This window comes from Lithobates pipiens, unplaced genomic scaffold (genome assembly GCF_037356315.1).
Source record: "Lithobates pipiens isolate NorthernLeopardFrog02 unplaced genomic scaffold, aLitPip1_a1.2 Scaffold_3, whole genome shotgun sequence".
Lineage (NCBI taxonomy): Eukaryota > Metazoa > Chordata > Amphibia > Anura > Ranidae > Lithobates > Lithobates pipiens.
In genome coordinates, this window is record NW_027507790.1 from 60,836,408 (window position 1) to 60,848,721 (window position 12,314).

Sequence of the window (12,314 nt, forward strand, 5' to 3'; positions counted from 1 at the left end):
CTAGGTCTCCCCAGGGAGTTCGATCACCATACTCGACTCTGAGCGGGCGTCTTCTTCCTCACACCACTAGATCGCAGCGTCAGGGTCCATCCTGGTACTTGTAGGGATGCTGTCTAGGGGAGTTGATTGCAGAGTAGTGGAAAATCCCAGATACGAGCCCCCACATGTAGCGATACCCCCGAAGGAGCTGCTTAAATTGGTTCAGTCCGTTACTGTGCCTCTCAACCCCAGAAATGCCCTCAGCCCCTCTGGCACACCTGGCAATGTGATTAATAGAATACTACAGTAATGACATACTGACACAGTTCAAGTATTAATGTTTTCTTTCTATATACTTAGGAAGCAAGAACTCAAAATGGTATTGGTCAGCCAGATCCCAGACAAACAACCAGGATTTGGTTGAAGTGATTTTTATAGTGCTCAAACAAATGACAGATAATCTGTAAATACCTTCTTCAAAACTATTGAATACATGTAGATATTACCAATACTAAAGGGGAACCCCAGGCCAAACTATTAAATGTCATCTATAGTGAGAAGTCTGACTTAAAGGTAATGGTATAAGGGCCCTTATAGTAGCAATGACAGTACTGTCTTCACTAGCATGGTGGAGCTCATTAACTTTTATCCAACAAGGTATAGTAGCAAGCGATAGGTTTCTCAAAATGAGGAGAGCTAAAGATGTCTCTGCAGTGTTCAAAGTAGGTTCAGTAAAGTATTTCTAAGGTAGAGATGTCTGTGCAAAGTGTCCCAGTGAAACTGTAAGAAAGGATTTGTAAAGGTGGGCGACTGCCCTCTCACCAACGACCAGGCCAATTCGATGCCTTCCGGGCAGTAGCTCATGTAGCGACATTCATGCAATGGATCTGCCCTATCGATCTTCCGATGTGAAGCTTAGTACGCAGGTTGACAGGTGACCCGAGTGGTGCTGGATGGATGTCAGACAAACAGCAAGTAGAGCCAGACCCCTCTCATTCGGGTTGGAACGTGGTACACCACGTGGTAGGCCGCAATCCTCCTCTCACAGATGGTGTTCACATGAGGGTATCCAAGAAAACAAGAGAGCTGGGCCTAGTGCGCCCTGTATTTTTATAGTCTCTCCCACAATTCTCTTGACTCTCTGCAGTGCAGCCTGGGATTTGCGGTCCTGTCACCTTAAAAGTCAGTCAGGCTGCTTTGCGCTGGGACTTCATATTCCACAGTTCCTCCTACAGCCTTCCTTTGGCTGTTTTCCTCTGCCAATGAAGAAGTAGGGGGAAAGGGCAGAGTAGTATGTCTTGCCTGTGACTCATCTCACAGTGACAAGAGAAAAAAAAAGTGAGGGAGGAACCCACTCCAACAGAAATGACAGACTGTGTCTCTTCATTGAAAGTCCATGCTAGCCTGGCAATACAGTAAGGATGTCAAATAGCCGCTACATTACTATTGATTTTATACTTAGGCCACCCTACACTGAAAACTCTGCAAAAAAAATGACACTTTAGGCACCCATGTGACACAATCTAATGTCACCCATTTTGGACAAACCCCACAGTTGGTCCCCAAGCATGAACCGATCTTTGCATAGCTTTAAAGTTAATTTACTGACCTTCAACACAAAGATATACTGTATATGTATAACATATATACATCGCGATGATTCATGTTTCATATATTATCTGCAATTGGAGAATAATTATGTTGTTTCCCAAAGCTCCAACATGTAGTATCAAGGCAATCTGAACTGGAAACATCTTATTTAGCACCACTTCAGGGAAAAACATAAAATATAATCTCCAAACCAATGTCCCTACAGTACGTGCCCTACTAATGAACACACAAGAGATCCCCAAAGCTAAATTATGACAACAGCATTACATCTCACACCACTAGAAGAAGGATTGATATGACGTGTTAAAGTGTTACTAAACCCACAACAGTAAAATCAGTCTGCATATGCAGTAAAGTGTGCTTGTTTTACTCACTGTGGAACCTAAGACGTTAATCCTCTGCATTGTTTAAAAAGGCTGTTTGATCGGGTATTCACAGATCCAACTCTTCTCAGTTAATGGGGTCAGGCTGTACATGCTCAGTTTGGTGTGTATTGCTAGAGAGATTTTTTTTCTTGGGAGAGTGCATGTGATCAGAACATGGCCAATCAGCACTGTCCAGACAGAAGGTCAGGGGTCTTGGATCCTGATAGGACAGCCAGTGCAGTATGAAAACGCCTGCTACTAACTTTAACCAGACAGGGATAGAAGTCACAAGACTGCTATATACTGCTGATGAGAAAAGGTATTTAGCAGTTTATATTTACTAAAATGAATGCATTTTCATGTTCTGTGTACTGTGGGAGACTAAATATAGTGAATGCAGGGTCCTGGGTTAAGTAACACTTTAACCACTTGCCGGCCGGCCGCCAACCGTCATTATAGGTCGGCTATTTGAAGAGGAATATCATCTTTATGGCAGCAGCTAACTACCATAACCCTGGTATCTTCTTCAACAGTCGGGCGGTCGGCTTTCAGATGAAAGTGATCTCTGTGGAAAATTTGCCGCAAGATCACTTTTATCGGTGGCGGGAGAGGGCCACCCCTCCCGCAGTGCTCCAGTGCCCTCCGCCGCCACTGAAGCCTCAGGCAGCGGTGAAGGCGATCGGATCCTTCTCTGTGTGTGGTATGGAGTGAGAGGAAGATGGCCCCCACCCAGCTCCATACCATTGCAGGGCAGAAGCGACGTCAAAACATCACTTCCACACATAGCTCTTAAAGGGACATTTAAAAAAAAAAATGTTTTAAATTACATATATATTTTTTTTCTTCATTTCATTTTAGTGTATATATGAGCTCTAAGGTATTTTTTCCTCCAGATTTCACATTAAAGAGGTCCTGTCATGCTTTTTTTTCTATTTCAATGAATAAAAGTGACACTTTAAAAAAAAAAAAGAACAGTGTAAAAAATAAATAAATAAGTAAAATAAATAAGAAAAACATTTTTCCCGTCGAGCTCACGTCGTAAGCAAATGCATACGTGAGTAGCTCCCACAAGAGCAATAATTCTAGCCATAGACCTCCTCTGTAACTCAAAACATGCAACCTGTAGAATTTTTTAAACATCGCCTATGGAGATTTTTAAGGGTAAAAGTTTGTCGCCATTTCACGAGTGGGTGCAATTGTGAAGCGTGACATGTTGGGTATCAATTAACACGGTGTAACATAATCTTTCACAATAAAAAACAGGTTAACTTTACTGTTGTGTTATTTTTTAATTAAAAAAAGTGTCTTTTTTTTAAGAAAGAACGCTTCGCAAATACGGTGTGACAGAAAGTATTGTAATGACTGCCATTTTGTTCTCTGCGGTGTTAGAAAATAAAAATATATCATGTTTGGGGGTTCAAAGTAATTTTCTAGCAAAAAAATTAATTATTTAAACCAGCAAACACCAAATCTCAAAATGAGGATCTAACCTTAAGTGGTTAAAGACGTATTACACATGGCTTTGCCAGTATGATACATACCATCTTGCTTCTAGGTCATATTAAATGAGGAGACTCACTACAGAATGTTATAATCAGTGTATTGGGGAAGCTTTTTGTGGAAGTAGCCAATGGTGCATTGTGAAGGCATGAAGTAACTACACCTGTAGTTAATATTTCTATTTTACATACAGTATGTGATACCCAGACATGCTTTCCCTGAAAAAACATGACAATAGGAGTTTTTATTGCTTATCAATGTTCTAAAGTTGTGCTAAGTGCAATGAAATGGGATTGCACAACTTTTATTTCTGTTCCCATTATATCAAACACTTTAGCAAGGAACCAGGTTATAAGTTTACATGCAAGATGAGCGTATCAGATTTAACAGAATTTGAGGAATGTGTGAAGTTTCCTATGAATGTGGATATAAAAAAAGATGTGCACATAGTATTACTGTTACATTTTCTCTTTGTTTCCCTTCTGTATTCTGCTGCTTTTTCAAAAAATAAATAAAACAGCATTTGACATTAAAGTGATAAGGCATATGTTATTGTACTTACCCTTGAAGAAGACAATTTTATGGTCTGTGGTCCTCTCATATATTGCATCAATACTGTCCATGTTTAGGGGAAGCCCTTTCCAGAAACGATGGATCTGAGCAGGTTGAAGGGAGACCAAATGCTTATTTCGTGTAAGTCTCCAAAAGTACTTGCCTAGAAAGCAAAAGCAAACTTCAGATGCAATGCAATAATCATATATATAGTATATGCTGATATAGGGGAACAGGGAATAGTTGTGTGACTGCCTGGATGAAGGGCAGGTTGGATTTGGCCCGCTAGTATCTAAACTTTAAAGAATTTTACATTTTAAATTTGTGAGAAGCAAAAAAGCTAAAACATACAAAATTGCAACAAATAAGAACAAATCAGGACAATATAGCTGGACAAAAGTGATATGGCTTGGTAAAAAATGTATGTGTTATTATTGGGGGTTTTATGTTCTACAATGTTTAAAAAGAAGTCTGGTGACCAAATTGGAAGTGAGGAGCGTAAGGATAGTGAGGTCGGAAAAACTTCAAACCATGTTGAGAAAACAGGGTAGTACTGAACATCATACCATCCTCATCCTCAAAATTTGCACGTCCGTAAGAGATGCAGCCAGATTTAAATCTCATATTTGGGCTAGGCAGCCATGTAAAATGACGTATTTGACAAATTACTGACTGACTGAAGACATATTTCACAAATGGCAGATAAGCTAGAAAGGAATGCAGAGACATCATAAACCTCCACTAGAGTCCTCAAAAGACTCCCAATGAGACCCTGTTGTAAACCGTCTAGTCCAGGTGAGGTTGGTCAGTGATTTTATACAGTAGGGATTAAGTCCTTAAGAACAGGCAGCAATCCGGGCACACAGAAAGAATAGACAGTGGTTTGGTTCAGCAGGGCAACATTCTGGGCACACCAAGGGTGGTCAGTGGTCTGGCAAGGGTACAATTCTTAGCACAGGGCAACAATCTGGGCACACAGCAATTCTGGGTACAATTTCCACACAACGAAGGTTAAATCCTTAGCACAGGGCTGTGCACAGAGCAAAGATAGGCAGGACTCTGCCACAGCAATAGTTAAGTAACTCAGAGCATACAGCTGAGTAGAAAGAGAGAGACTAACTGTGCCCGGTACTGCTCCTGTATTTATCTCCCAGGGCATGATCTCATGTAAAAGCAACCTCAGGCTTGCCATTGGTTTGCCCTGGCAACAAGCTCCACCACTTTCACCCCAGTCACACACAGGGAGTGCAGCCTTTGTCTCCTGGAGGCACAAAAGTGTGGGAACAGTGATGCCTGCCAAGAAAAGTGGGGGGAGCGTGCAAGCAACAGGCATGTTGCCTGCATGTGGTGAATCCACATGCAGGAACAGTGAGGAAGTTGGCTGCCTGGTGCTTGTCCGGGAGAACAGGACTCCCAGCACGAAGGTTATGTGAGCTGCATGTGGGCGATGCGGCATGTGGTGGCGGTAAGCTGGGCTATGCAGGGATAGTGGGGGGACCTCTGCTGGGGGGCAAATGAATGAGTTGGGGTGAAGCGAGCAGGGTGACCACGACAATCCCTAAACTGTCCAGTTTTTTATTAAACCTGAAAGCTAGATGGTCCATATCCAACATCTCCCACTCAGTGCCAGGTCAAGGTCATTCAGTGCCCAGGGGGAAAATGCCAAACCACACCCCTCTGACAACAATTGTAAGGTTGGGCGAGTAGGGTGTGGGATGCAGCACACTGAACTATAACATGTAACATTCTATCCAGCAGTAAAATATAGGGTAACAGCGATGTAAAAAGTAATGGGGTCTCTGTGGAGGATCGTAAGTTGCGGCATGTGTAGTGTGCTGTGGCAAAAATTGGGTGTAGTTTCTAATTGTGCTGAATAATAGCTGTGGCTAAAAGGGAATCAAAGTGCAGGGGTTGAGTAGTAAGTGACGCAGAATCCACAGATCAGTAGTAGGTGACGCATAGGTCAGAGATCAGTAGGTCAGAAGTAGGTGAGGTAGGAGCTCCTGGTAAAGACTAATATGTAACTCAACTACAAAAAAGCCTAATTAGAGCTCAACCCCCCAACATTCTATTTATAATACATGGAATATAAAAAAATTAGGCTGATGTAACCATTGAAATACTGTATAACTTATATAGTTTATCAATAGACAAATTCTTAAAAAAACAATACGGTGAAATGTAAGCCTCCAACTATATCTTCAAGATATGCAAAAATAATATTCTTCTATAAATACACACAAATTAAGGTGCAATATACAGTATAGATTCTATAATTTTTTTTAAAAGAATTTGTGTGTAACAAAGTATATATGCTTTATTTCAATGGTCACACTAGCCTCAAACTTTATATTCAATCTATTCTAGCAGGATTTGTGGAGCTCTAATCAGATTTTTTTAGTTGGGTTACTTCAGTTAACTCCCTTCCTACTGGAGGTGGAGCCCAGTGGGAGCCGAACCCCACAGCTGCAGGCTGCTTTTATACTACGTAACCATCAAGCACTACCAAAGTGCCCACTAGTTATGTGACAGCTGTCAATTGGAGAGGAGAAGGAGGAGATCAGGCACCAATGGAGAGAATCAGGTGACACCTCCCTTCTTCTTCAGGGGACAGCTGCCTCCCACCTTCTCAATCACACCAGCTGTGGAATTGGCAGTGCATGAGATAATGGATGACATTACCAGTGGGTTCCTCCCACCCTTACCTCCTCTTCTTTTTCCTCAGGTTGCTCTTGGGGGAGGGAGGAGTGATTAGTAGGGAGGAGAGAATAGAATTCTCCCTCCAGCAGCTGTTGCAGTCTCACTCTGTGCTCTGTTCTCCAGCTGCCTGAGAAGGGTGCAAGATCACTCTTGTCATTCAGGCAGATGGAGAATAGAGCACTGACAAGCTTCCCACACCCTATCCTTCACAGGACCACACAGCGCCCAGGGCAGGTGCCCCTCCTGTCCCCCCTTGTTTTGGCCCTGCTTCCACTTTCAACAGAGGCCTATAAAAACCTCAGTGTGGAGAGTCCACTCTCAAGTCCAAGTCCAGACTTTAACAACTGAAGAAGTCCACCTGCCAAGCTTCTACTCCCTGGATCTGCATGGTGGTAAGGGCACACATTCTGCCCAAGTGAGGATCAAATTTGCTTCTCCTTGATCCATAAGACTTCTGGTTCTTCCCTAAAGGTTGATGAAAGCCACTGCCATCTATCGTTGAATGGACAAACTAATCACTCTATGCTCCAACACTGATCAGGATACACGCTTCCTTTAGCAAGCAAATTCTTTACACCAAAAGAGTACTGAGGACTCCACCCCAACCCAGGATGTGCCCTAGGTTGATTCCCCTCTTGATAACATCCCTGACCATTGGGAGGAAGGATTTCTGACATTTCCAGTGCCAAGCTTGTTATCCATCAGGCAAACTTGTTTTTGGGGGTGAGGCAAATGTGGCAGTCTGACATTGCCAAAATGTTGAGTTGCAATAAACTGGAATGATATTGAGCATATGGGATAACCTCAAAGAAGACCACCATCAGGCCCAAAACATTCATGCAAAAGCGGAGGATTGGCTGGATTATAGACTGTAATGCCAGAACATGGGAGCATAGTGAATCTTACAATTCTGTCTTCTGGAGCTTCAGCATATACCCAAACCTCTGAAGATTCTGTAGAGTCCTAAGGGTGTTGGTTGATAGAGCCTTTGCTGACTGCTATGACTGTCCTTGAAGATGATACTCCAGATTTATCCACTATGGGGACACCCTGAGGGCAAAACAGAGCTAGCTCCTTGGTGAAGACCTGAGGTGCAGTGGAAAGGCTAAAGGGAAGGGACACAAACTGGTAATGTTGTATGCTCACAGCAAACTGTAGGTAGTATTGATACACCAGAGAAGATTGTAGATTGTGTAAATACAATAATTTCAATTTGTATCCCCTAGAGACAATTTTTCGGACATAAAAATGAAATGTCTTGTGACCAGATGGCAATAAAGGCCAAAATAGAGCTCCTTTCACAAGTGGGAGCACTCCTTCATTGTGAGTAGAGCTCCCCACTAGACCTAGTGGATTTGTGGATTCATGGCTTGCATCTGAACCTGGACCTGAAAGAAAAGAAAGGCGCTCTTTTTCCTTGATAAAGGTGTCTAGGTATCCCCCAGTAAAAGGCATCCTCAATAGATGCTTCTTACACTAAAGTTTTGCAGAGCATATGTACCAAATGGAGGCTCATTCTCAATACATGGTGGGTCATATGGCCATGAGAGACTAAACCAGGTCCATCATGTCCCAAACTTGCACACATACTGTATGTACAGTGAGCCTCACCTAGAAGGTGGTTCAGGTTTAGTTATGATGCCTGGGCTAAAACTTGGGAAATAAAATTCTCTAGGGAGCAATATTTCCCCATCAGCTGTGCTTATCACCTAAGGGTCTTCAGGGACTGGGTTCCACCACACAATTGTACCTCGGCCCTAGACCTGTAGAGCACCTTGTGGCTAACTCAAAGCATTGCACCATATGCCTAGGTGAACGCCAAATGCAGGATTGCCCCACATATTCTCCCTGGCTGGGACTGGACAGATAAAACTGAGAAATTACTGATGCAGAACCTGCAAACAGGCAGCACTGGCTCTACAGCACAGAAGAATCTTGATAGAAAATTTGTCATGATAAAAGGGGAAAAGTATTTTCTTCTCTTGGAGCACAGAGAGGATGTCCATTCTTCTAATGACATTAGCAAAAAAACATGCATGCTGAGAGAAGGAGGGATTAGACTGGACTTTTATTTGCAGCTTTGCGAGTGTTCAATTGAGGGGGGCAGTAAAATTTAAGTGTAATATCATCCTTTGTACTATAATGTGTTAAAAAAAAAACCTCTCTCACATGTTTCACCCAATAGGTTCTTAATTGTAGAGGCAAATGTACCACTGGGGTTATTAGATGTGGAGCCTCCAGATGTTCTAGCTGCAAATATATTTCTTGATCCCCACACAGTAACATTTTGTGCAAATGGGGGCTCTTTCTCCATTAAGCAACTTAAAAATTGCCAGACCAGGTTTCTAGTTTATGTAATTACTTGTACTCTATGTAGAATAGAGTATGTGGGTCAAACCACAAGACATTTATGCGACCAGATGCAAGACCACCTAGCTAACATAAATACATATAAGAACACTAATGTGGCCAAACATTTCGTTCATCATAATGACCCAGAAGGTTCAGATTATAGAAAGAAGAGGTCAACACAAGAGAGGGGAAGATTGTTTTTCCGCTTTAAATAAAAAATAAGTAAATTGGATCTTTAACCTTTTCCCATCCAGCCTATGCTAATATGATAGCTGGGTGGGATTTCTCTGGTTCCAGTCGCACACCTCCTGCGTACTCTGGTATCTGCAATGTGGCTCGATCTGTCACCCGATGTGTCCACCGGACATAGCAGATGACAGATCGGTGTACCACACCGGCCCCTGGTATTACTGTATGTGAGCGCTGTGACCAATAACAGGTATCACATGACACTTGTACACAATAAATGGCTTTCATTCATAGCCAATCATTATGTACTATTGTGATGATCTCTGTGATTGGTCACAGTGATCACATGGTACAAACAGGGCCAATCACAGTGCATTGTACCATGCGATAGCTGTGGTCAAGCACAGCTAACCCAGAAGTACATAATGGCTATGAGTGGATGCCATTCATAAAAAATCTTAGAATAGTGATTATCACTGTTATAAGGGATCATAGTGTTAAAAGAAAAACCGTGATCATCTTCTCAGAGTAGAAGTGACACTAAGATAACACTGCACTGCTCTGGTCACAGTATATAACAAAAAATTATAAAAAAAAAGAAAAGAAAATGTTAAAAGAAATTGAGAAAAATATATTTTTTTTTTTTACATACTGTCGCCAGTCAGTATCCTTGATTACTGCCCACTGCCCAGTCAGTATCCCTGATTACTGGTGACACTGTACTGCTCTGGTGACAGTATGTAAAAAAAAAAAAAATTGTGATTTTTTTTTTATTTTCTTAATTTTTAAAAAATTGTGACAAGAAAATTACAACTGAAAAAAAAATCACCATGTCCCTTACTGTATACCTTGAGGTGTCACTGTCTACTTTCCAAAAAGGGGACATTTGGGGGGTATTTTTACTGTCCTGGTAGGACTAATCATTGTTTAGATATACTGTATATACCATAGTTTGTAGACTCGATAACTTGCACATACACTAAATAATATACGATGTGGGTTATTTTCGCTAAAGAAATGTAGCAGTATATATTTTACCCTAAATTTACAAAGAGAGATTTGTTTACAACATTTTTTAACAGAAAACAAAAAGAACAAAGAACAAGAACAAAAATATTTTTTCAAAATGTTTATATAGCAAAAATATCGAAAAAACCCTGGCCGTGATTAAATACCACCAAAAGAAAGCTCTATCTGTCTCAAAACTATATATAAAAATGTAATTTGGGTACAGTGTTGCTTTATTGGCATTCAAAGTGTGACAGCGCTGAAAGCTGAAAATTGGCCTGGGCTGGCAATCAGTTAAAGTGTCTTGTATTGTAGTGGTTAAATTAGATACTCGCATACCAAAAGGGATTAACTATGAGTGGGATTTCACCCATCACCGTGAATAGCCCCCCTTCTCTCTATCTCTTTCCATCTCACTGCCTTATTTCTTATCTTTTTCATTGCATCATATCGACTGCTTGGATGTTTTATGCTGTATAGAATACATTCGTTGTTTTCTCTTGCAGGTTGTGAAGCTTCATGCATGATTGATTTTCATTATGTTAGCATAATTTTGTCCATTTACGATATACACATATAATATTGGGCCTACAGTATATGACTGGATCACCTTATGTGTTTTTTCCACATGTCCATTTTTCTCTCATCAGGTCAGCATGAGTATTTTCATGTAGTTACATATACATATGATATACTACTTCTAGCAATTTGAATTTCTCTTAATTTTTACTTTTTATATTGGTTTTATCTTATTGGATAATAAACATTATGTTATATTAGGATAGGCTTTAATTATACAGTATATATAGCTAGTGTATTGCTTTTTTGACTTATGGCAATTTTTGTCTTCTGTTTGGATCAGTTCAGTTTCTAAAATAGTTGCGACTAGTGCCCACCTTTTTGAATTTAATGCTTATATTTACATCTTATATTTACCTACATCTGATTAATTATAAGTAAAAAAATGGTCATGGTTTAAAGTGTGCTTATGTATGTTAGAATTCAGATTATTCACCAGCAATTTATAAATTTGTTTCTCCGTTAAGTTGAATTGTTTGTCCTAGGCTGTATTTTCTATCTCTTGTAGATAGGTGGCAATGTAACATAGACAATCTATGAGGGATACTGGTCCCTTCTTGTTCTTTATGAGTTATGATGCTTTAAAACTCGAGCTGTTCCAGCTACATTTGCTTCTATGATTAAGCCCCTATTGGGTGAAACACGTTATAAGGGGTTCCCCCATGGGTAGGAGATCAAGCTGAAGCTCTTATATGCTGTGGCTGTGTGTGTATGGGCACCATTTTGATTTAATCCTCAATGTGTCTGACAAACCAGTATTTACTCGAACTGCACCTGAAAACATTGTGGCCAGGCAGCTGGGATAACAAATTGGGGCCTTTGAGTGATATCATTTTTATTTGGTTTGAGATCATAGTTATGTTACCAGTATGCAGTAGATGATAAGTTTAAGTGTTATAAAACCTTCCTTTTTTCGAAACACAATATTAGTTATGTAAATTAATTCAAATGTTGCACCACAAAATTCTATGTTGTGACATCCAAAATTCTCATTAGGATGCTTAATGTTGAACAAAGGTTATTAAAATGGAAATACAAGTTATAGTATGCCTTTACATTCTAATACTCTGTTGTCCAGAATATGAAAATTCTGAGTGTCTCCACATAACCGTGTAAAAGGTGCTTCAACGACAAATCTCACCAAAAATAGGAACGTTTACGATGCAATTTGCAGTATGTTACAGCTCACATAAGAAGAGCTGGCATACATAAGGAACAGATGGCCTAAAAGTAACTTTCTCATTGGGGAATTTTGGAGAGCTAGAAATATTGTCTCTAATTCAGTGACTCTTCTATGCCACAAATCCCAAGCTGGTTTTATGGTACCCAGGAACCTACTTTTCCGGTGAATTACGGTGTTGCAATAATTTAACTTCACTTACATTTGTGAAGTACCGCAAGAAGAAACAGAAGGTTAGGCTCTGTTTGCTACAGCTTACAAAAAGAAAATTGAAGCTGCTACACAAAGGTTTATTCTAC

At 40.6% G+C, this 12,314-nt stretch overlaps 1 protein-coding gene across 2 annotated transcripts in view; it reads right to left on the reverse strand.

Annotated features, from left to right (window-relative positions):
• MMP17 (matrix metallopeptidase 17) overlaps positions 1–12,314 on the reverse strand; it is a 210,310-nt gene that overhangs the window by 15,387 nt on the left and 182,609 nt on the right. For both annotated transcript variants that reach the window (XM_077461772.1, XM_077461773.1), the window contains exon 8: positions 4,018–4,170. In XM_077461772.1, coding sequence (XP_077317898.1) covers positions 4,018–4,170 — 153 coding nt within the window. The remainder of the gene's footprint in view (positions 1–4,017; positions 4,171–12,314) is intronic.